This window comes from Plectropomus leopardus, chromosome 6 (genome assembly GCF_026936395.1).
Source record: "Plectropomus leopardus strain MGB_pleo_1.0 chromosome 6, ASM2693639v1, whole genome shotgun sequence".
In the NCBI taxonomy this organism is placed as follows: domain Eukaryota; kingdom Metazoa; phylum Chordata; class Actinopteri; order Perciformes; family Serranidae; genus Plectropomus; species Plectropomus leopardus.
Window position 1 is genome coordinate 14754955 of NC_142181.1, and position 22886 is coordinate 14777840.

The following is a 22886-nucleotide window of genomic DNA, read 5'->3' on the forward strand; positions in this document are numbered from 1 at the left end:
ACCTGACACCCTCTTCAAAAGTCCCAAATCTAGCCTAGCAATTTAAAAAATGAGTGGCCTAAGCAAGAAAATACATTAATAAGCACATATGCTAAATGAAATATTGTGCAGATACAGAATTTGGTTGAACAGTGTTTTAGCACCATTATATAGAAATTGATGGATGAAAGTCCTGATATTTCATATCGCTACTGTACATACAGAAAAGGAAATTGAATATTATTCATAATCACTTTGTGGCATGTTGTCCCCCTCCTCACTCCCTCATTTCATCTTTATGAATATCTAATCAAGGCATAAAATGGCAAAAATATTTCTAATAACTATTATATGCTGATTACAATACTTACTGGACTCCCTGGGAGGTTGGGGGACTCTCCTGGAAGGCAGAGCCGGCTGGGTTTCAGGCCGAGTTGACTGATGAGCGTCCTCTAGAGTTTGGGGTGTCTTGATTCGAGGTGGGACCTGTGGAGTTTGGTCTTTCTGCATGTCGTCAGTCTTGTTGGGAGAGGAGCTGTGAGATAAAGTGGTAGAGGACAGGCCATCAGAGGTCTGAACACCTGAAGAAGAGTCCTCAGACGCCACGATAATCTGAGATCGGGTGAAAATCCCAAGCAGGCGGCTTATTCTATGCATCCTCTGTAGGGAAAAAAGCCCTTTTGCTGCTCTTGTCTCGTCTTCTTTCATTCCACAGTACAAAGATAACACCATTTGAGATTTTACTCCAGACACCAATTAAAAGAAAAAGTCACTGGCAAGCTAAATGTTATAACTCTATAAACTGCATGTACAACAAGAAAAACAAATCACAGAGGTAACCTGTGTTCAATCCACATTACTGACTGCTCCAGTGGGACTAGAACTGGTCCCAGAGCTGTGAGAAAGCAGCGTCCCTCAGCTCCCCTCCCGAACTATGTTTTTCCTCTCTCCACTTCTGGTTTAAGCAACAAGCCTGAACCTGCCTCACTCAATGAGGTCCTATCGCCATGTAAACACAGCATACCTCTGGCCCCGCTGTAAACACACACGTGCACACGAGAGATGTGGCGGTAAACCAGTTGAACAATAAACTGTGATAAAACATTCTATCAGTAACAATACTGCCAACAATTTGCCATCATTATCATGATTAAAGTATTATCAGAGGGCACAGTGATCACGGCAGAACCCTCCTGTCATTATAAGCAGTTTCATTTTCTAATCAACAAAGGTCAGTGGTAGGTCAGATAAAAAAAATGAAGCAAAGATGTTTCATTTATCACACTAAAACTTAATTCACAAATTTTATCTTTTGAAGGACTGAGAATTGAAACAACATAAAGTGCCAACATGGTTTTGCTAATGGTGTTTTTAGTGTATTTATTTTGATTTTCATTTATCATTATTATAGGCCTAAAGTGATTCCTTCTTTCTTCAAAGTACTGCCGTTACCCAGAATAAAAGTTAGCTAAAATGTGCGTCTTGTGTCTACGATCTTCTGGTGACTAGTCTTGAGCCGGTTGTTGATTAACTGTCGATTCCAAATCCAAAAAAAGCAAAAATCGCAGAGGAAAATAGAGGCTTTTGCAGTTTGTAGACATACTTATTTGCTTTCACCTTGATCGCTGCAAAGTTAAAGTTCCAAATAATCAAAAATAGCTCACTCCAGAGAAGCCACTTTGTGGTCAAACATATTAATGGATGCTATTTAGACCTATTGGTAATGCTGATAGGCTAATTTAGACTTTATAGACTTATTACCTTAATTTTAAGACTCAAATATGTTCTGTGGCTCCAAACAGATTCATTAATACAATAATTAATTAATTACTTTTTTAATCTATTTATTCATTTTTGGTCAAAATGGCTCTTTTGAAAGTTAAGGCTGCCCTAGCTACTTACTCTAAGTCTTCCTAAGGTGTTCCCAGATCAGACTGGTCATATCTAATTATTTCCTAAAGCATATATTATGCATACATTGGCTGAAATAATAACTAAATGACTGTTTTTCCAAAGCAACACATACACATATGCAGCGCCAGGAGGCCTGACTGTACAAAGAAATTCGACATTAATTCATCAGACATTACCACAGCTCATGTTTACTTCGGTCTGCATGGACAGATGAGCAAACCAAAAAAAGCTGCAATGTTACTGATGTGGTTTTGAATATGAAGACAGTGCACATATGTACACAGTGCCTTAGATGTACAGGCATGTTTGGTAATTAAAATATCTCTTACACTGTTGTATTTTGGTCATCAGTAATGGCACGTTTGTAGCCTTTCATACAAAGTCACAATTCTATGTTATGTTAACCAATACATAGGCTGCATAAAAACATAATAGAACCACATATTATAGCACATTTGATGCAGGTTTTCTGACTGATTTTTTTTCATAACTTTCATATTGTTACTACTCTATTATTATTTATGTCAGTTGCTGAGTTATTCATACAGACACCCAAACTGTAGCTTATGTACTATTTCCATGCTGATGGGAAAGTCAAGAGTGAGCACACAGGGCTAGTTTCTATCCATCCAGTATTGCGAAAGTTCCTCTTTATTCCCCCGTCATTTGTGAATTTCCTTCTCGTTAGAGTCATAATGATCCGATGTCACACTTGCAAAGACGTAACAGTTATTATTCACACATTACAGCAAACAGCCGAAGACCAAACACTGACAACATGCCACTTTGTTTCCATAAAAATCTTCAAGTTAGACATGCACATGTAATTATGTTTGAGTGAAAAACTAGCGAAAGACAGCTGCTGTTTTTTTTAGGTCAAAACAGGAAAGGTCTTCCAAATGGGACAGTTTGATTCACTTTAGAGACTAACTGTTCTAGCTGTTACAGTGAGCTGTGTTGGCTGTTCAAGCATAGCCTCAAGTGAAATATTCAAAAACAGTTCAGTCAAAGCGTCTAACGCAGAAATAAACTGCTCTGGTGTGTTTTATCTAAGTGCCTCTTTAAGGTGGTAATACTAAGTCTGCATTTGCTATCAAAATACCAAAATCAAAACAATATACAAAGTCTTAATAATTAGGAGGCAGTCCTACGACCCCTGTGGACATATTACAACACTTTCTCATGGACTTCAATTGCAGCAAGTGATTTAAGAAAAAGCAAACTACTTTAAATTAAACTCAATATGCTAAATGTATTTCCCATCCATTAGCTCTGTTTAATAATAACCCCAAAAATGATACACAATGACGGGAAACTGACCTGTTGACACAGTTCCTCCTTTTTCTCAGAGGAAGAGTAATGAGAGAGGGGCTGCTAGCCACATGCTATATTTAACCTGCCCTCTGCTATGGCCAACTGATGAAAGTATGCTGAAGAAACAATGACCTCCCATGCTGCGTGCATGTGAATGAATTTATACACTTAATCTCTAGATCAGCTGAAAACTAATGGAAAATATTTACAATGATCAACAGATGAGAGGCATTTTAAGCTAGCATGTGTGTTCATTGCACAGCCTCCCCTTTTTCTATAAACTTAATTATTTAAAAAATAATGTAGCAGTTTGGCATTCAGCACCTGCATTGAGCACTTCTGAACTGTGACACAGAGCCAAACGTACACTCTTCGTAACCTCTGTCTTAAAATCAGTCTGCTTATCATTGCTAATTAAGAGTGCTAACATTAAAGCTAACAGCAAAGTTTCTCTCTTAGAAAATACCTGATTTCCATGACGGCAAAACACACCAGGGATGCCTCTGCAAAATCCCATTTTACAGGTTTTGCATTCTTCACAGACAAACAGGTGATTCAGCAATACAAGTATCAGTTCCCTACATTTGAAGAGCCCCAGGAAAAGGCAGGATATCTGGTCTCACACTAAATCCTTAAAACATCATACCTTCCTCCGATCAGGGTAAAACAAACCAAAACAAAAGGCACCGCTAACAGCACTTTGTTTTGCTTTCACTGAAAACACACAGCAGAAAGCATGCACACAGCATTAAAGAAAGGCTTCCTTGTTTGAAGCAGAGCGGAGTGAGGAGGGGGATTAGAGTGTGAGAGAGCATGCTAATAACAAGCACCGACTGAGAAGCGACCCACGGAGATATGATTAGTATCAATGTTACCTGTTTAGACATGTTCAAATGAAGTCCTCTTCCATGACGATACAACAATCTTAAACACACACATCGAAGGACAGGGGAGGAAAAAAAGGAGGAGGAAATGACCAGTTAAAAAGAAGATGGGAGGAGGCAACCAAGCACACTGACAAGGAAACAAAAGAGTGACAAGAGAGCAACAAGAGAGCGTGTGAATGTGAGCTGGAAGAGGCTACATAAAGTCTGAAGTAGTTCCTTCTGAAGTAACAAATCGCTTTTTGTTTTTTCTGTCCTAATCCTCACTGTCTCTTTCTCCTTGTGTCACTCACAGAAGCTAATGAGGAGTTTTTAACAACTCTGTGTTGTTCTCTTTTGAAACTTCCTCCCCCCTCTCTACTGCCGGTTTCCCTTTAAAACACAGACAGAGAACATGCATATGTTACTCATAATAGAAGTGCTCCAAAGCCTGAAGCAAGGCTAAAGTTTCTTTTCCCTTACAGGTGAAGAGACACACAGAAAAATGAAAGAGTTCCTCATCTTGCATACCATCACCAGAGACTTCACAGACACTTGATAAAGGACTGCTACAGTGTGAACCTAGTTATAGGATATTCTGCTGTTAGAGAGAAAAATGTGCAGCCTCTTAATAGCACAAAGTGCTTTTTGAGGCACCACAGTTTTGCAGACATGTCAATATGCCAAGCAGAATACTTTATACAATATGTGAATACAATAAGAAAGAGAAAATAACCACATAGCATTTTAAAAACACATACTATGTGGCATAAAACAACCACAAAACAGACTATAGCCTCACAGGAAGGATCAATTCACTCATGCAAGTGCACTCCACAGGTTTCTTCCTATATTTCTGTATACAAGAGGCCAATGAGCATTAGGTCCACTCCATCAGTAAATGTGCTTCGGCCTCACAGTTTCAGGAAGTGACTAATTTTAATTTCAGGAAGTGTTTAAAAGTCACCAATAACATTTTGTGGTCTCTAAACTGCTACTGATGTTGAGAGGAGTTGTATTTTTCCCTCTTGTCCAAAAGGTGGCAGCACAAAACTGTATGAACTCATGAATGTTTGCAGTTAAGATTTCTGACCATTCTTCATCTCTTAGCACACAACCTCACACCGCTGACAAGTCTTTGCATTATTCTTTGTCATTTTGCCATCAATATAGCACCCTAAGGCATTCAGAGCAACTATGTGTTACTAAAACTAACTTAAAATAGTCATCCACTTAAAAGTCCAAGGTTTTCTTCTGTATTTCTGAACCCGGGCTGTATTTTCCCATGTTTTTAAAATCAGTCCAGACAGGCACTGAGAAACTGGCAGCAAAGAAACATTAATAAGCAATTCAGCACTGTAAATAACATTGAATAAACATACTTATTTTGCCACTGACAAGCTCAGATTTTTTCTTATAGGTATCTGACAACAATATGGAAAGGATGCTACAGTGGTTTCTTGGTCAAAGAGAAAAACTCTTTTGATTAAAAAGAAACAGCCCCAAAATCACTATTGACTACAGATTTCACTTAAATTTACAGTAATTTCATCATCACAAAACACACTTCCTTTAACATCAACAGAAATAAAATCAGAGTCACAGAAACTGTCTTGGTCCTTTTTCACTGTTCCAACAATCATAAACTCTGGTTTGATTGAAATAAACTCTTAATTCACCAACTTAGAGGTGGAAATATGTTGGCTCTGCACATGCTAAAATGGTTATTAATTTAAATTGAGTCTGGTGGGTATAGAAATAGCCATTTTGGGGCTGGTTCTAGTTATATAGAAAGATCATGTTCTTTAACAAGAAAGTATCACTGTAGGGAACCTTTCCATAATATTGTCAGACACTTTTAATTATAATCTAAACATGTAAACGGCAATAAACAAGCACTTTTGTTGGACAAACATTGATGGTGCACACATGTCAAAAATAAGTTACATTGCAGCCTGTTTTGCAATTTAAAAAAATGTTGTTCTCTTAAGTCACTTAGACACAAAAACATGGAAAAATAGAGTCCAGAATGAAAAATACCATCACCCTTTAACACACATAAAATACACAGTGAGAAATACAAGTACTTTTAGAGGGGTGGAAAACAAAAACCCTAATCCTCATCTGTAGGTGCAACTATCTCAGGTTGTTCTGTTAAATTTTTTTCTCTGAAATGCAAAAGTTGAAAACAACAACAACAACAACAACAACAACAACAACAACAACAACAACAACAACAACAACAGACAGATACAGGCAGTGTCAGCAGAAAAAAGGGAGTGATTTTAGATCCAAAAAAAGGGACAGAGGTAGTCACACACCTATACTCAAATCTTATGCACCTATACGTTGGGTCTGTAAGGTCTAAATGTTGAATCAGTGATTAACTCTTAAAAATGTACCTCATTTTTGGACACAGCTGCTCTTAAAGACAGCCATATAGCAAACTTCAAAAATGTATCAAACGCTGCATAATTATCCATTAATGATAATTCTTACCTGTGAGCTCTGGGAGATTGTGCAGGAAACCTGTGTGGGATTGGTGGAAGGCCTTTAGGTACCGCCCCTACTTTTGGAGGGAGAGGTGGAGCATTTATGTCATCATTTTGGAGCGCAGTGGGGGAAACAGGTGAAGTTTTTCTCCCTCCATCACCACCCAAAACTTGGGTAGGGGGCTGAATGGCTAATGTCTGAGGCCGAGTTTGAGCAGAGGGGAATTTGGAAGGGTGGTCGGGAGCATGTGTGGGGGTATGGGTTGTGGTACTGGTGGGGATGGTACTCTGGGACACAGACACAGCTTTAACCACATGTCTTTCCAGTTTGGGGGAGACAGGGGTTCTGGCAGGAGGTGAGGGGCTCAGGGGAGAGGTGAACGGCTGTGGAGGGCAGTTGGGGGTGCTTCGTGGAGGCACAGGGGGTAAAGAGGTTTCAGAAGTTGAAGCAACAAGGGGGCTTGAGTCGCACTCCACTGGCACACTGGAGCGAAACTTAGTCCTCTCTTTAGGCACTGGCCTCTCCCTCTCTCCATCTGTTCCTCCATCCCTCCCTTCATCTTTTCCTCCTCGAGGTGCTGTTTGTCTTTGTCCAGGAACTGGCTTCTTCTCTCCTCCCTCTCCACTTTCTTCTTTAATCTTGGACACTTGTCTCTCCCTTGGGACTGGTTTCTCTCTTTCCCTGGGTGTGGGTCTTGATGTCTCTCCATCTCTTTTCTCTCTTTCCTTAAGCGCAGGTTTTTCTTCCACTGGGATAGGCACTGGTCTCTCTCTCTGAAACACTTTGGCATGTCCTGTCTCCTCCGATCTCTGGTCTCTCTCAGACTGTGCAAGCTGAGAGTGTGTGTCAGATTGTGTATCACTGTTACCGTGTGTTTTGTTCAGACTAGCCAGGATGCGTCTCTGGTGACCCGGACGAATGATACCCATCCGGTCAAGCTGATCTGGTGTGAGGTTTCGACACTGTCGCAATGTTGCCAGCCCAGCGCTTTGAAATGCCTCAGAATACTGCTCCAGATGAAGCACACATAACCAGTCCCACACGGTCAAACGGGATTCAGACTGAGACATGATTGATGTGTGTGAGTGTGGCATGTGGGAGGGCAAGTCTATGTCCACAGAGAATATGCAGACTGCAGACACCTCAGTTCATGGCTTACAAAACCTGTGGAAAGAAAAAACACGATGAGCATAACAGAAAGCACAACATCCATTCAAGGAAATAAAAAAAATCACAATATTGTAACTCTTGTTCTTTTAGCACAACATATTTCCCAATGCAGGATTTCTCAAAATAGTGTGGTATTTAGGCTATTTTTCATCACCTTGTCTATTATCAGACTAATATGACGCAATGATCCATTTTTAGGAACCAAAACTAAGGGCTTGGTTTGTATCAAGAAAAATTCTTTGTTTAGTGCTGACGCACGCTTTTCTCTAAATGTGCCTCTTGTCAAATCGTTATACCAATTCCATCTTACAAAGGCTTTACCGTCTACTGGACTCTTTAGGAAAAACTCTCCTCCAATCACAAGCATGCATGTTTGCATAAATGTAGCCCGCTAATCAGAACATGCCTGCCCAAATTTGTGCAGAGCCCCCCTCAGCAAGCAGCACAGGAGTGACAGTGCCACTAAGTAGAGGGCTCCGCCTGTGCAAATAGGGATACAATACCGTAACCTTTGTTGGACTCAATGGGTACAGTGGGTGAAGAACAATGTATGAAAGCACTTCTTCATCATATAGCCCGCCTCCTTCTTTATAACCTTGCCTGCTGCAGTGAAAAGCAGGGGGGCTCTGGCAAACCCAGGTGGTATGAAAACCTAACTGGGTGGAGCCTTGGCTTAAACTAGCAGGGGGCGAAAGACAAGCAAATCGCCAATCGCTGAAGAGAAAAAGGACGCTCCTTTATATTGTGAGTTCAGCACATATTTGGATAGGCAAGGCCCGATTGGCAGTTGGACAAAGCTGGTATGATAAGGAGTTTTCAAAAGGAACAGTTATTAATGAAAAGCATGCATCAGCTCTAAACAAAGTTTTTTTCCCTGATTTACACTGAAGACTTAGTTTTGGTTCCTGAAATTATGTTATCATAGTGCGTCACATTAGTCTGTTTATAGATGAGTTGATGGAAAATAGTCTACTTCCTACAGACTACACTATTTTGAGAAATCCTGCTTTGGGAAATTTGATGTGGTAATGTGGTAACCTATTTTGCATAAAGACAAATATTTCTTATTAATAATCACGATGACAATTGTACCAGGGTCCTTACAGGTTAAGGTGAGTTGGATTTAAGAGTATTTAAAGCCAATCAAAACATAATTTACAATTTAAAAAAAAACAAAATGGGAAAAAAAAACATTTTTTCCCGTTCAGTTTTTTTTTTCAATTTTGCCCAAATGTTGACTTCAACATAAAACATCATTTTTTTGGTCAATTAAAAACTTAGATGATCCACTTCAAATGCTGAAAAACTTAAAAACTTTCTGTAACACGTGGAAAACAATGAACATATTATGTTAATAAGGGATCTGTTTGGTTTGCCTTGAAAAAAGTTAGGTCATTTTTCATTTAATTGGATGTTGTAAATGTATATGAGTGTTGTTGGTTCCTCTATCCTGTTCTGCCTGCCCTAAAAAAAGAAGATATTACCAATTATTGTGATATTTCATAATGCTTTGTCAGAGAAAAAAAATCCTTCTCCTAATGTCTAAGCATTTTTAAGACTTCTGAAAGACTGATTTAGGACATTTTAATACCAATTAAGGCCTTAATCTCAGATACATGAATTTAATGCCTTTAAGATTTTTTAAAGGATCCTTGGGAACCCTGAGTATACATTCAAGAGCTGGCCATATCTACAGACTGTAAACAGCAGTGTGAGGTGACAATCACCTCTGTAAAAGAGGAAGTTGAGTTAATACCTTGACGTAAGATCCCCAAGCAGTTTAATCATTTTGATAAGCACTGTCATTTTCAACAGCACTTCTGCTAACTTTAGTGTCGATAAACAGTTTAAAGAGATAAAAACAAACAGTGGATTGTGTGTTCAGAAACTGCTCAGGTCAGATGAGTCTTTTTGTATATAATATGACTGGCTGTTATGGCTGTTTGATCAGTATTCCCTATCTAACGTGTTACACGTACACGGCAAACAGATCTCAATGCTGTATGCGCATAGAAACAAAAATCTTTAAAAGTTAAGACTATTTATTTGGGACAGCCAACATACAGTCAGTACTGTAGCACTACCATACAACAGACCACTATGGGAGGAAGTGTAATTGACACAACAAGTATTGGCACACACAGCATGTTCACACAGACTCACTCAATTTTCTCTACATCTCTCAAACACACACTTGAATGCAGCATAAGTGGATTTAAGATCAACTTCCCACAAGGCATCTCCATGCCTTTCCATCTGCAATCTCTGAACATACCATCCACCCTAGCCTTTTTAATGCTTCACATTTTAGGATATGAATAATGTATATCATGACAGTGTTCAAACAGTCCAAGTATGAGGATTTCTTTTTGAAGTTTTCTCATGCAGATGACTCACAATGCCAGGCCTTGATTAGCAAACAGCAGGCAGAGTCAGCTCCCTGCATTCATATGATGCAAACCTGCCTGACAGTAAGAAATATCTCTGTAAGGACTTTTCTGATGCTGACACCAGTGCTACAACAAAAACATCAGGAAAAAAGTGAATTCTGAAAGTGCAGTAGCTTTGGATCAAAACTCCAAAAGCTTCTTTGTTGCTGTCAAAGTCATTAATCAAATAATACTGCACTCGCAACGTTTTATCTGTCTACCTCGTACTTTTGACCACAGGGGAAGCTGCTGGTTTCCCAGACAGAGCCACAAGCAGTCTTTTCTCAACACAAACACACAGCCTAATGTGGATACCTTTACACTGAATATCACTTGTACTGAGGCACCTGATGCGAACCTAAGTGAATGATTATAAGATATGTACATTTGACTGCATTTTTCTACAAGTTCCACTGATATACCTAATCAACTTACTAAAGAATTACATACATGACCTGCATAGGTTATGTAGGCTGGACCTAAATATTATCCCAATCAGATATTCATTTGAGCAGTAGGTATTCAATTTCCAATTTTGGGATTTGGACAATCTTTTTTTTCTTTTTTTTATCTTAAATTTATTGGAGTAAATAACCTGTTTCTGCATGTCTTTTTCACAGGCATCAACTTGGATTCAAAGCCTATTATTTTGAGCATACAGTGTTAACAACAGAATTAGATTCTAGTGCCCAAGACCTGACCAAGACCGCCCTGATTTCCCACTGGATAAGCAAACTTCCTGTTGCTTTCGTTCACCGAAGGACCCTCTCCTGAGCAGTTTACCTCCTGGCGAGCAGTCAGTTCTACGTCTGCAGCAGCAGCAGCTAACATTAAATACAGAGCTGTAAAACAGCCCCAACAAAATTACACCGACTCCAAAATGACTCCTTAATGTCATTTAACCCACTAATAACAATTAGGTAACATAAACCGTGTGATGCTGGCAGTTGTCCCTGTCACTGTGTGTGTGCAGGAGGTAGAGCACGTCATCTAACAACTGGATGATTGCTTGTTTGATCCTGTTTGATACCATCTCCATTACTTACATTTAATAATTCCCAAAGTAGCAAAGCTATAAAAAAAACAAACAAAGAAATGATCGACAATCAGATTTTTAACCCAAGGCTGCACAGATAAAACAACAGGGAAGAAAATCAGCTGGTCCTTAACCTGTGGCTGATATGGCATTTCCTACAGCATTTTGTTATATTAGTATTGCATTAAAGGTAAAGGTTCTGGTCTGAACTAAACAAGCTGATGAATATGTATGTATGATGTCATGTAAAACAATCAACGCTACAAAAAATTGCAGCTTTTCATTAGATAATATATCTTTAAGACTTTTGCAGTTAAACTTTAAATCCAAAAGATTAAATGTAAATCTATTTTTTTTAAAAGCTAACAGTATATTGTTTTACTTTACATTAATAATCTGTGAATTTCATCAGTATGCAGATGCATTATCTGCCTAACTAGAAACAGATTCTGCAAAATAGTAAATGGAAAAAATATTAGTCCTACATAAATAGAAGTCATGACAAAGGAGGCTGAGCAAGGACCGAGTAATCCACACTATCCAGTCCAAGACATGCTATTGGACAGTGTGTGAGTATGATGACATGAGCGTATTTCATTTCCTGTGAAATGTTTCCTCTAACAGGGCAGGGACCACAGAGCATAGGGACAGGGTGAATGTTACTCTCTGATATTACGCAGTTCCTGTTTTTGAAAAGAGGAACTCTTCAAAACACGCCAAATTACAGACTCAATGGTCTCCAGCTGTCATCGGAGAGTTACATATAAGGTAGACACACACAGAGAACAAAAATTACACTTGAACACACACACACACACACACACACACACACACACACAATCTCCAATCTCCGACCAGACACAATTTTTCATCTCAACACTTTGGTCCAGAAAAGCCCTTTATCAGTCTTGTGTGGTGTATGGGTGTGTGGGTGGGTGTCTTTGAGGAAGGACATCGAGAGGCACAAGTGTTAAATGCTGATACAGAGAGTGAGAAAAACTCATGAAAACAGCCCTGTCTGAATAACACACAGTTCCACATCTTGGCTCTTCTTCAAAGCCGGGCAGCTGAGTTCTGCACAGTCTGTGGCCTCTTAATAGTCTGTTGATTAAGAGAGATTAAGTCAAGAGGCTGCCACAATAACGAAGGCAAGCATGCCAGATCACCTCTGAGTCTCTAAAATTTGACGCAGATCTTACTTATAGAATATCTCTCAAAACATTGACGACATTGAGTTTTTGTTGCAACAGGCTTGATTTGGTCATCCACGTTAAGTTTTACTTTTTTAATCAAACAAAAACTCCCATCGAGAACCAAGCAAACTAAATCAATTTGGTTTAACTGGAGGGCATAAAAAACAATTTAAGACATGAGTTCAAGCAGGTTAAAGGCACATATTTCACCCAAAGAAGCCCTCTGTCTGTACAGATGAATATTAAGGAATTATGACACACATAATGTGAAAGGAGTGCCATGTAATACATTCTGGTTGCATCTTAGCACGCCGAACTGCCAACTCTATCAATACACTGCGCCCCGACGTCAACACACCAAAAACTGCATGGATAGTAGTTGCTGCTGCGGGAGTGTGAGCTCTCTGCCACTGACAAATGTGAATCCCAGGGTATGCACGTACACAGTGACAGGGCTAACTGTTGGCATCACATGGCTAACCTTACCCAGCATTTATAAAATTGAGCTGTTTGCTGGTGTGAGTTTGCTGGGGCTATTTAAGAGGTCAGTTCTGGATGTCAGCGTGTTATTTGTGTTAGCATGTGCTAACCTGGCAACTACTGAACTGACCATTCACCTGGAGGATAGGGCTCCCAGTGCTGCTTATAATCTATGCAAAAGCAACAACAGACTTTGCCTGGAGACATTTTGAGAGTACTTGGTGCTGGGTTTACCCATACACGGCCTTATGTGTGGGTGCTGAACACCACAGAATGTATTGTGGGTAGTTGTAAGTCTTATTGACTCCACCTCTGGGTTTCATAGTCAGCATCACTTTTCACAGAGGCACAAGGAGAGGCTGGAGTTACAACTTAACAGCCTAAAATCCAGGGTTATACTGGTGGGCAGAAATACAATCTTTAGTGGTGGAGTTTAAATATTTTTCTTTTCTTTCTTCAGAGTTTAGGTTAAAGTTTTGGATAAATTAAAAGAAATGCTCATTTTGTTTGTCAGCATCCAGCACAGAGGCATGAATGACTACGACATATCCAGAGCACATTTCAGCTAGATTAGCTTGAAAAACAGGAAGCAGGAAGAACCTTAGAGAGTTTATTGACCCTCATTGAACTTTTTTTGCAGCAGCACAGTACACAATGAACCACTACCGATCATCAAAATTAAATCAAAACACCATCCAAGAAAAACCTGGCTGTACACATTGCTGCTTGTGCATTTAAAACAAGATTTTGCTTTATAATTTTCATTATAATGCCTTTAAAGTTATTCTGGAGGTACATTTTTGGTAAATACACTTAAGTGAAGACTGGATGGGATGCTTCATAAAGCATGTTACACTGTTATCTCCATGAACTGTTTGCCAGTAATCTATTATATATATAAATGTGGCATCGTCACTTGTACTTTACACTCGCCCATGATGAAACACTAGAACACCCCAGTTCCCCAAACTGTTCAAAGTTTATGGCCAAAAAGCCAAGAAACGTGCCTTCTTTTTGGTCTCTGTGAGGCCAGACCATCTGACTCTGAAACAAAATGCAGGTTTGTTCCTCATCCTCTGATTGATCCAGCACATAAATTATGAATTCTGCATCTCAGAAAACCAGCTCTGCATTGCCAAACTAGGCTAAACCTGAACAAAATCCAGCTGTCTCTTTAATGTATTAATAATTAGTTTGCTAACTAAGATTACATGGATACATTTTTGGAGATGCTGCAAGGACCATTTGTGCATTCTTGATAGACCTGCTCCCTATATTTGTGCTTTGCTAAGCTTAACATAATCTGGACCTTTCACTGTACTTTATGCAAAGAGAAAAAGTTGATAGATCTTTTCATCTGTTGGTAAGACGGCAAAATAGCATATTTTCAAAAATGTCAACGTGCTCCTTTAACTGCTGATATCGACAAAGAGTTCAGTTCTCACCTGAACTGCCATTAAAATTAGAGAAAACTGTAGGTGCTTCACAAATTTTGCACAGTCAGTTTGTCAGTTCATCAACTGCTGACTTCCTTTTTTCTTGGCTTTTATTTTATTTTCTGCAGTTTCTAACCAGCAATTTGCTCTCTGCACATTTCAATTCATTACTTCTCTCGAAACTCTCCCTCTCTGTTCATCTCTGCATCCTTCTCTGCGCTCTCTCCCTCCCACTCAGAAAGCTGCCAATAACAGGGTCTCTGTGCTGCCTTCACAATGGGGCATTCTGTTGCCTGGGCAAGTACACACACACACACACACACACACACACACACACAAGGAGGAGGGAAATGCATGGTGGGGGCCCCCTGGTCGAGTCTAGTCACACTCTCTAAAACAAGTGCTCACCTAATAACATTGTGTGTGTAACGCTGGTAGGGGCAAGGGGCCCCAGAAATTGTGTTTCAGGCCTCATATTCCCTTTCAATTTGACACACAAACAGAGATGCTAGGATGTTCCATTTTCTCTGTTCACGCAAATCAGCGCTGGCTGATGTCAGGTTCAACTCAGCTTATTATCAGTAACCTCAGTTTTGAAGTTCGAAATGTCCCTTTTGGACTGAGTTTTAGTCAAGTGATTCTCACCGTGTAAGGAAATATCAGTGTTCTTGAGTATTATAATATTAAATGTTTTGTGATATTGTATCAATTCTATGAAAAACGCTGAATTATTTACATTTCTTTTTACATTTCTTCTATTTTTATTCATTTGTTACATTTTAGATTTATTTCTTCATTTGTTTCCCTAAGGAATCATGCAAGCACTTTATGTTCTTTTGAGTTTTTTGTTTTTGGTTTTTTTTTTTTTTACTTTTTTGTGATATGTGCAAATGTTGATTCCTTTGCTCAGATGGCACAAAAAGATGTGCCATGATGTTGGATGTTGAAGGGACTAAGAAGAAAATAAAGGTCACACTTTCTGATTGCATGAAAACATATACTCTTCTAATGAATATGGTGGTGTGTTTTCTTTTACTATTACAGATTTTCTAAAATTAGAGTTTTAAAACATGCAACTTCTCATCTTGCTTACAGTACTGCAATACACCACAATATATTCCACTGTAACCCCTGTATTGTGATACATATTGTCTTGCCAGATTCTTGCAAATACAAACCCCTAATGATTTCTACAACAATTCACCAAAAAAGGATCCTGAACAAACTTTTTCTCCTATTAACACAATACGAGATCTCAACACATGAACACATTATATACACTGTGATAGTGTCGTGTTGTAAATTCTGTGTCAAATTAAACATAAACCTGTGATTAGGACTGAAATTTATACATGTCAATTATACAGCCAAATACTTTATGCTAATATTCTAGATTACTGAAACTAATTAACACTGAACCGTTTTAACTTGTAAAGCTCGATGAATTATGATGATATTCAGCTACGACCCCTCCTCTGTGTAGTTTTTGGAAATTATCCAAAACGAGTTAAAATAACCTTTAAACTATCTCTCACAAAGGTCGAGTGAATTAAAATGTGTTCTGTTTATCTGCAGTCATGATGAAACAGACGGGAAGTGTGGAAAATTCAAAACCTCCATTCTGAGTAACTTCAACAAAAATAGTATTGTAAAAAGGAGTAAGCCCTGCTTCTTTGTCATGTTCTTACACACGAGTGTAACATCACTGACTTATTCATTCCAACAACAACAAAAAAAAAATTAATTCCTCTTGGGTAATAAGGTTATTTTGTGACAGTAAATTTAAGGCTTGTGGTAAAACTACAAGCAGGGATTCAAACAGTAAATATAGCAATATTTTGCGATAAACACACTGGCACAAATATCATAAGGCACAGGAGTATCCTTTTTTTGAGTGCACATGTAGACATGCACTGTTGAAAAGGAGGGGGAACAGCATCATTTCGATAACACAACGGATACACAACAACACAATGTCAATTCTGTGGTGAGAAAAGCTTTTGACTTTCACAATGTATGAAACTCTCACTGTGGTTCAAAACTGCTTCAACTGCCACATTGACCTGTGTCTATTTATACTTGGCCGAATTAATAACAACATTAAGGCAGTACAGGCAATACTATTTAGAGCCCTGAACTGAATTTTTATAACAATGTGCTGAAAATGTATGGAATAAAATACATTTAAGTTTCTTAGTACTATCCAAAAATCAAAGCAGGTAAAAAAAATTATCATAACTTTTGGCTATCATGTTAGCAACTACTTGCCTGTTTATTAGCTATAAGTATAAATTAGTCAAGCTGCTAAACTGTTCAATATTCACTAATGTCTGTACCTGCCTTTATTTTAGCCAATGCATGGCAAAAATGTCAGTACTAAGATATCCAACATGTACATATCAGACACATGTACACATGTACACAACAGTACATATCTTGGTCACAACATTTTAAAAATTAGATTTAGGGAATCTTGGTGGAGAGGTAGTAAAGACATATAACATATACTATTACCCCAACATGGCAGCTGATACGCTTTGGTGCAACGCCATCAACCATTCCCTCCGACTGCCAACAAAAAAAGTCAGCTTATAAATGTAATCAGAACTATGTCACTTTAAAAACAATGAGATACACATAAAACATACACATGTAACATATCCGTGGTTTACCGAAATGTACAATGCCAACATTTTCTTCTGGTGACTGGGCTGGGCTGGCACATGGAAATTTGACTATGATATCTGTCTCAGTATCAGTTTATATGGTAGATTACTGAAAGGACCTAATGGGTCCAGGCCCAGGGGCCAAAGGGCTCAGAATACCCCTAAGCAAGAGCATTTCCGTGAAGTCCGTGTTATTAACTCTGCATTTCTTGTTGCATAGTCAGAGGGCTTAGTCATTTATGTCAATAAAAGAGCCCAAAAGTCCAACAGAAAAACTGAGGAAATAGGAGCATTTACTTTGAAGATGTCACAAGAAAGAAACCATAATAATACATTTAAAGTGAGTGTTTATCCCCTGAGGTTATCTCTAGGACTTTAAAGGGGCTCCATATAAAAGGGCCCTTCAACTCTGCAGGGGCAAATCCAAAAAGGAAATCCTCCATGCTTAAGCGCCCATTGTCTCATAATTTGCCAATGTTTATTGGGCTCTACTAGTTACACATCCAGCAAATACAGAGAGCATTAGGGTGCCACTGGCAAGACTGCTGCCACATGTAGTAATTAAGTCCAAAATTCAGTCATCAAAGTTCAACAGTCAAATGCTAACTTCACTGGGCAGGTCAATGAGTTTACAGCTGCTTTTACATTGCCTGTTCGTTGGTATGCCGCCTCGCCGTTCTGTCTATAACGTCCAATCGTGGAGAGAAGGGGCCGAGTGGTCTCCCCTCCGAGTCAGGAATGGAGGTACTAACAGTGTCGAAAAGGCATCTGTGTAAAACATAAAGCTTGGGGGCGGCACAAGTGTGACATTTTGACAACATGTTATGTGTGTGATGTTATGTGTTTGGGAGATTTAAAAACACCTACTAACAATTAGCGGCTGACTCAAAGATGAACAATGGCCATAAATGTCCGCAAATTGTGGATAACAGTGAGATTCGGGAGCTAATTAACCTCCAAGCAGAGGACGAAATCAGCCGCTGTATAACAGCGATGGTCAAAGATTGTTACTGACATGTCAATGCCATCGTTACTGAGTGCTGCTGATGCATATGTGATACATTATACGGGAGGCAGACGCTGTTGTGTTATACGTCACGCCTCTTTTGGATCTGCAAAGCGAAATCACACTGTGGCAGAACGATGCCACCATTGTTTGCGTTAAAATGCAAAGAAGGCATAAAGAAGGGACTTTGAAGTGAACCTTTAGCGTAATCTCTGTGTAAAAAGGGCTTTCACAGCTGAAAAAACTGCTTATTCCGTTGCTGATACAGATGACAGATTTCTGAAATCAGCATTCCCTGAATATTTCATTTACTTCATAGTATGTTTAGCAGCAGTAGTTGGGTAGCCACTATGGAGGGATTTTCCTCAGATTTTTATCAAGATTTTTATCAAGGTGTTGATCTTAGATAGATTACTGAGAAAAAAAAAACACGCGCACACACACACACACACACCCACACACACAGGGGACATGACTCATAAACCCACCACCAGACACACTGCTGCTTTCAGCCCACTTTCAATTAGAACTGAATAGTGACTCAGTCCTGCCAGTAAAGAAATGCATCTGAACAATGTCCTCGAGTGAACAAGCCAGTGAGTGTGCGTACACACTTGCTTCTAACTCTTCGGGGTATAACATTTCTCAGGAGGTTTCCCATGGTAACCCACCTCAAACTACCAACCACACTGAACCTGCGAGTCTCTTAATGGGACCAAAGTCATCAGGTTGTGATGAAAAGCAATGTTTTGAATTTATGACTAAGGGTCATGATGTTTTTCTACCATGGTCCTCCCATGATGGGCGTCAGCTGATGTTGTACAAGCTGCGCATACCGCAGACTTACAAACAGAACTGGACTATTTGTGTTTTCTCCGCATTTCTTTGCATGTTTTAGCTCCATAGCTTAAAATGCAGAGAATCCTTTTCATTAAGTCAATTTTTCCTCTAACTTGATGCAAAATTTTGACCCACTGAAAGCAAACCAGCACCAATTTGAGCCAACTCTCAAATTCCGGATACAGGAAACTACTCATATATATCAATAAAGGGATACCTTGCCTATTTTCAACCACCTTTGTTTCATAATAATGTGGCTAGTATGTGTCATTAAACTGCAGTAAACTAGTGAATGAACTGTTGTAAACATCAACCCATGTTACCAGTGCATCTCCCTGCTCATCTGTCAAATAAGGGCTTTAGGGCTGTTGCTCAAACTACAAATTGCACTTTCACATTTTCGTATGCCCGCCACCATGGACACAAAAAGTCTAACTCAGACCAAACTCTAAAACTAAACAGTACTGATCAAACATGAACCAAGTTTCTGTTTCTGTATTGCCTATTTCCTGACAAAAATATCTTCAGAAACATATTTTAGTGCACTGTTTGGCTGTAACAGAAGACAGAAAGGGACGCCCTGGGCGCCCCAGGCTACATCTTTGCCACAGCGGCTGTGGATTCAGTTCTGGCCTCGGCCCTTTGCTGCATGTCATCCCCTCTCTCTCTCCCTTTCATGCTTAAGCTATCCTGTCAAATAAAGACAAAAATAATTTAAAATAAAACACATAGGCTGAAAAAAACTAAGATAAAATGGTAAAACAAAGCAGTGATAAAATAAGAACCAAAATTGTATTTCTTATTTCTCACTTAAAATGACTTCAGAAACATATTTTTCTTGCTCTTAAACTGTAATTCAAGATTTTTTGGTACCAGGCGGACACCATTTTGTTTCCTGCATCTATCCAGCAGTAAAATACTTCTTTGATGACAGCTTTACAAACAGCAACTCATCATAAAATGACTCTGACGAAAAAAAACGTACCATTACGTCCTACAAAATGTTGCACTAAGAGGTGCTTGAAATACTTTGTCTCTCTATTCAGCGGCACTACAAACTTCAACAAAAACTGGAAATAATGTCCTTCATGACATAGAGCGTACTGTAGAAGCGTTTCAGTGCATTAGTTTTAGCTAAGTGTACCAAAGTGAGTGTATGTCTCTAAACAGTCAAGTATACGCATTTGCAATCAGTTGGATAAGGTTGAAGAAATCAAACTCTTGAAATGTACCACTTTCAGAAAAAACATTTGCTCAAGACAAGAAATAAGACGAGTTTCTCCATGTTAAGCTAATGTCATTTCACAAGACAATCGTCACGAAATGACGTGTTCTCCGCCCTTATGAAAATGTACAGTCTTGATGCTGAATTTAGTATCATTTTAGTCACCACCTCCAGTTATCATTTCTTGCACAACTGGGCTCCTCATTTAGCATGTGCAACTTAACGGTCAGACTGCTCAACACATCCTCTGAACCAGTGGGGAACTTCTCCTCTCACCTCATTATGGAGTGATTCAGTGGCGAGTAATCTCATGTGAGCGCATGAGACAGGCGGAGAGGGAATCAAGAGGGAAAGAGAAAAGTTTTAGACACAAGAGTGATGTGGAAAGACAGACAAGGAGAGACAAAGCTTTCAGCTGCGACTTGATCTCAATGATTGATAAATAACTCGCGGCTTACTTCAAGACTGTGAATTCAAATTAGTTCCACTTGGCATAGTGTGACTCTGTAGACACAAACATCTCACTTTGAGGGGTAGTGAGATACTTATCTGCGCCTTCATAAACATCCTGTAACACTAAGATATGAGGCTCTCAGTGTGCATTTGAAGCCAAATCAGACAGTCACAGACTCATTATTACCAGTTTCCACTACAGCACAAAAAAGGGTCAGTAGGGCTATGCTGTATGATCGCTATTTTTTGCCATTCTCCCAAAATAACAGTATGTGGATCATTCTTTGTGTTGTCTGTTAGAATAATGATTTGGTAGCTGTTGTTTTTAAAGAAACTAGGGATGTAGTCATATACCAGTTTCAAGGTATACCATAGTCTGAAAAAATGACGATTAGCGTATGGTGTACATGTATTCATCTGCAAAAAAATGCAACTGTATGAGAAATCTCATCTTTATTTTAGCTATTTTCAAGGGGGGCTTTTTACACATGCTTCCTTTTGAGAAAAAAGGGTTTTCAAGTTTTAATAAGAGTTATAAACTGTTTTCGTTCATTTAAGGGTGACTGCAACTGATAATAAAACTTCTGCCATACTGTGATGCCATGAAACCTTGATAGTTTCAGAAACAGTTATTGTAGTGTGAAACTCATATGCTGTTGGAAGATACAGTGGTTAATGAAAATCCTTGCTGTAAATGCATTATATTGTCCTGACAAGTCCTATGGCCTGCCACTTCTCAAATTCAGTTTCATAGCCTACTGCACAGTTTTGTTATCGTGAGACAGTAGAATGACATCTGTTTAACCATAGCAGACTTTATCTTCATGGTTCAGGGGATACAGTGAGGAAACTGAACTGGGCACAAATCACTGTATTCACCCATTTTTAGGGTTTACTAAGCAAGCCAGTCATGCAAAATGAATTCTATTCTTAGATCTATAGCTCAAATGCAAAAGTATTCCCCTAAGAGTTTACTTATCACAGAGCACATTAGCACTGAGAAAAAAAAAAACTATCACAGTTTCAACTTAATAACTTATCTGGTAGCATAGTAAAACAGTTTCACTGTTGATCTGATCTTATCACCTCTAAAAAAAAATCCACACATAGGAGCCCCTCCTGGAAATAAGAGTTGAAAATTTACCCTTTTTTGTCTACATGCCACAGCAGCTGATGGATTTCAAAATCTACCAGTCAGTCAAAAAATTACCATAATTATGGAGGGGTTTGGCTGGTGAGGGAAGCAAATCTAGCAGCCACTTGCTTATCAACTCAACCAGCATTTGGGTGATGGCTAATTTCTAAGTGCAAAAAAGCAGAAATAGCCATCCCCAAAGCAATCATGTAAAGTGGGTTTGTGTAATTAATTGCAACTGTAGGCTGTGGTGCAACCTTACAAATCCCTACTCTAGGTTTAAGAAATGCCAGGCCTGGATGACAACCTGTCACAAGTTCACCTGCTGAAATTTTCACAAACATGATGTGGAGAAAACTGCCAAATAACAAGTTTTATTCCCACAGGCTGTGACCAAATTATCCCATCTCTAGGTTCAGTTTAAAAAAAGTGTAATGTTAGTCAGTTCATCCGTGCACCCAGCTTAAAAATAATGAATTCCTCTGGGGATAAACAGCCCCGTCACAGGCAGTCCCATTTCCTCCGCTTTTACCACAGAAAGAAAAGAGGAGCCTTTGGCAGCTGAGGAAAAACAACCCAACATCAAACAAGTCCACATTAACCAGTTAAAGGTCGTGGATTATTTATTAATTTGTAAACTGCTGAAGCAGAGCTGGACTCTGCAGTTGACGGTCTGTTCACAAAAAAATGTTGAATTTATTTAGTTTAGCTCGTTAACGTTATTTTCGCCGCAGTGTAACACAAACAAAACTGTGTGTGTGTGTGTGTGTGTGTGTGTGTGTGTGTTTGAACCACTCAAGTGTTGTGTGGTTTTATGTTAAGTTAGCGTCTATTCATATCAGCTGTTTTGACAAGTTTGCATTTTAAGACAGGAGAGTAAAAGTATTAAATTCTCGTCATTTACTTACCTTTCCAAGTCTTAACAAGGTTTCAACTCCACTAAAATACGCTGGCGTTTTGTTTTTTTAGGAGAAATTAGCGTACACAACTGCGACGCAAAATAGCGGTTAACATTTTTCACACGGACGAAAAGCAGCAGCAACTCACGGATAGCCTGTGTTAAACTCAATAACGGAAGTAAACTATTTCCGGCTTTACATTTCAAAATAAGTACACGCAGTGACGTTCAATGACGTAGCGTTCTATTTGAGGGCTACGAATTAAACATTTCCGGTGTTTCGCTGGGTAATTGTTGCTAACTTGATGCAGCAAAATTGCGAAAACTTCCGCACGGCCGTCATGTGACCACTGAAA

At 39.1% G+C, this 22886-nt stretch overlaps 1 protein-coding gene across 2 annotated transcripts in view; it reads right to left on the reverse strand.

The window, feature by feature from the left end:
* Positions 1 to 22706, reverse strand: part of arap1 (ArfGAP with RhoGAP domain, ankyrin repeat and PH domain 1) — a 64217-nt gene extending 41511 nt beyond the window's left edge. Inside the window, exons 1-3 of one of the 2 annotated variants that reach the window (XM_042487130.2) lie at positions 22541 to 22706; positions 6570 to 7727; positions 351 to 514 (exon numbers count right to left, since the gene is read on the reverse strand). In XM_042487130.2, the coding sequence (XP_042343064.2) occupies positions 351 to 514; positions 6570 to 7657 (1252 nt within the window). In that variant the 5' untranslated portion in view covers positions 7658 to 7727; positions 22541 to 22706. The remainder of the gene's footprint in view (positions 1 to 350; positions 515 to 6569; positions 7728 to 22540) is intronic. The other variant, XM_042487128.2, reaches the window with a different exon arrangement.
* Positions 22707 to 22886: the final 180 nt, after the last annotated feature.